A 1565-nucleotide genomic window follows, 5' to 3' on the forward strand; every position below is an offset into this window, starting at 1 on the left:
TCCGCCCGTCTCAGCCTCCCAAAGTGCTGGGATTACAGGCTTGAGCCACTGCGCCCGGCCAAAAATTTTTTTTTTATAGAGATGGAGTCTCACTTCATTGCCCAGGCTGGTCTTGAACTCCTGGGCTCAAGTGCTGTTCCCACCTCAGCTTCCCAAAGTGCTGAGATTACAGGTGTGAGCCATTGCACCTGGGCCTTCCAAGGTTCTTTGAAACTCTAGTGTCCTGTGATTCCATGGCCTGCACTAAGGAGCCATCGACTTGACTGACAAGGTAGGAAATGATCTGGGTGGTGGAGCTGTGAGTGGATGGCTGGGACCCGGCCCTTCACCAGCTTCATGAGAGTGGGAGGCTCCCAGCTGCTTACCTCATATTCTAGGAACCTGGCAGAGTCATCCAGGATCATTTCCTCTCGCTTCGGGGGGGTGTCCCTTGTGGCCAGGGCCAAGCAGCGCAAGGTGTCGCGGCCAGTGCCCCACTCCTTGATCACTGCCATGATCTTCTCCTTCACTGGCCCCGTCAGTGGCACCCGGGTGGTGCCAACTCGCACATAGTTACAGCGGTCGATGACGCCCTCGGGGGCACCCTAGGAGACCAGAACAGCATTCAGAGACCACCACTTTCCTTCCAGGGCACAGTGACAGGGGCCAGGAGTAGGAAGAAGAGGGGGCTGAGGCGCATTCTGATTTCTGACCTTGACAAACATCTTGTTGCCCACAGCAGCCCGGGAAGATTTGGCTGGGGAGCAATAGACAGACATGGACTTCCTGTCTCGGGAGAACTCCAGGGTGAATTCCTTCTTCATTAGCTGGCGGATCACCTGGAGAGGAGACAGGGAGGGGAGACCAGGTCTCTTAAAAATGGTCAAAAAGAATCTGGAGGTCAGAGCAGACCCCAAGCTAAGGCTGACACGAACGCTAAGTCTGGTCCCTACAGCACAAAAGGAGAAAATCCCAAGGCTAGTGTTGCCAGGGTGCTTCAGGGTCCCAGGTTAAAGCACAGGAGAAACAGGATGGCCTATTGTGGCACTGTCCCATAGAACTTCCATTATCGGCCAGGCATGGTAGCTCATGCCTGTAATCCCAGCACTTTGGGAGGCTGAGGTGGGTGAATCACTTGAGGTCAGGATTTCGAGAGCAGCCTGGCCAACAAGGTGAAACCCCATCTCTACTAAAAATACAAAAATTAGCCGGGCACAGGTTTCAGTGAGCCAAGATCGCGCCATTGCACTCCAGCCTGTGTGACAAAGCAAGACTCCATCTCAGATAAAAGAAAAAAAACTTTCATTGTTTGTTTATTTTTATTTACTTATTTTTTCTTTAGAGACAGGGTCTTGGGCTGTCTCCCAGGCTGAAGTACAGTGACGTGATCATGGCCCACTGCAGCCTTGGCTCTGGCAATCCTCCTGCCTCAGCCTCCCAGCCAGCTGAGTAGCTGGGACCACAGGTGTATGCCACCACTCCAGGCTAATTTTAAAAAAGTATTTTAAAGATAGAGTCTCCCGGCGGGGCGCGGTGGCTCAAGCCTGTAATCCCAGCACTTTGGGAGGCCGAGACGGGCGGATCAC

The 1565-nt window shown here is 53.4% G+C and overlaps 1 protein-coding gene across 3 annotated transcripts in view; it reads right to left on the bottom strand.

Moving 5' to 3' along the window:
* ATP2A1 (ATPase, Ca++ transporting, cardiac muscle, fast twitch 1) overlaps positions 1-1565 on the bottom strand; it is a 40373-nt gene that overhangs the window by 6235 nt on the left and 32573 nt on the right. For all 3 annotated transcript variants that reach the window (XM_011933471.1, XM_011933472.1, XM_011933473.1), the window contains 2 exons: positions 693-818; positions 366-584 (listed from right to left, as the gene is read on the bottom strand). In XM_011933471.1, the coding sequence (XP_011788861.1) occupies positions 366-584; positions 693-818 (345 nt within the window). The remainder of the gene's footprint in view (positions 1-365; positions 585-692; positions 819-1565) is intronic.

The sequence above is a fragment of the Colobus angolensis genome, unplaced genomic scaffold (assembly GCF_000951035.1).
Source record: "Colobus angolensis palliatus isolate OR3802 unplaced genomic scaffold, Cang.pa_1.0 Scaffold128, whole genome shotgun sequence".
Taxonomy (NCBI): Eukaryota; Metazoa; Chordata; class Mammalia; order Primates; family Cercopithecidae; genus Colobus; species Colobus angolensis.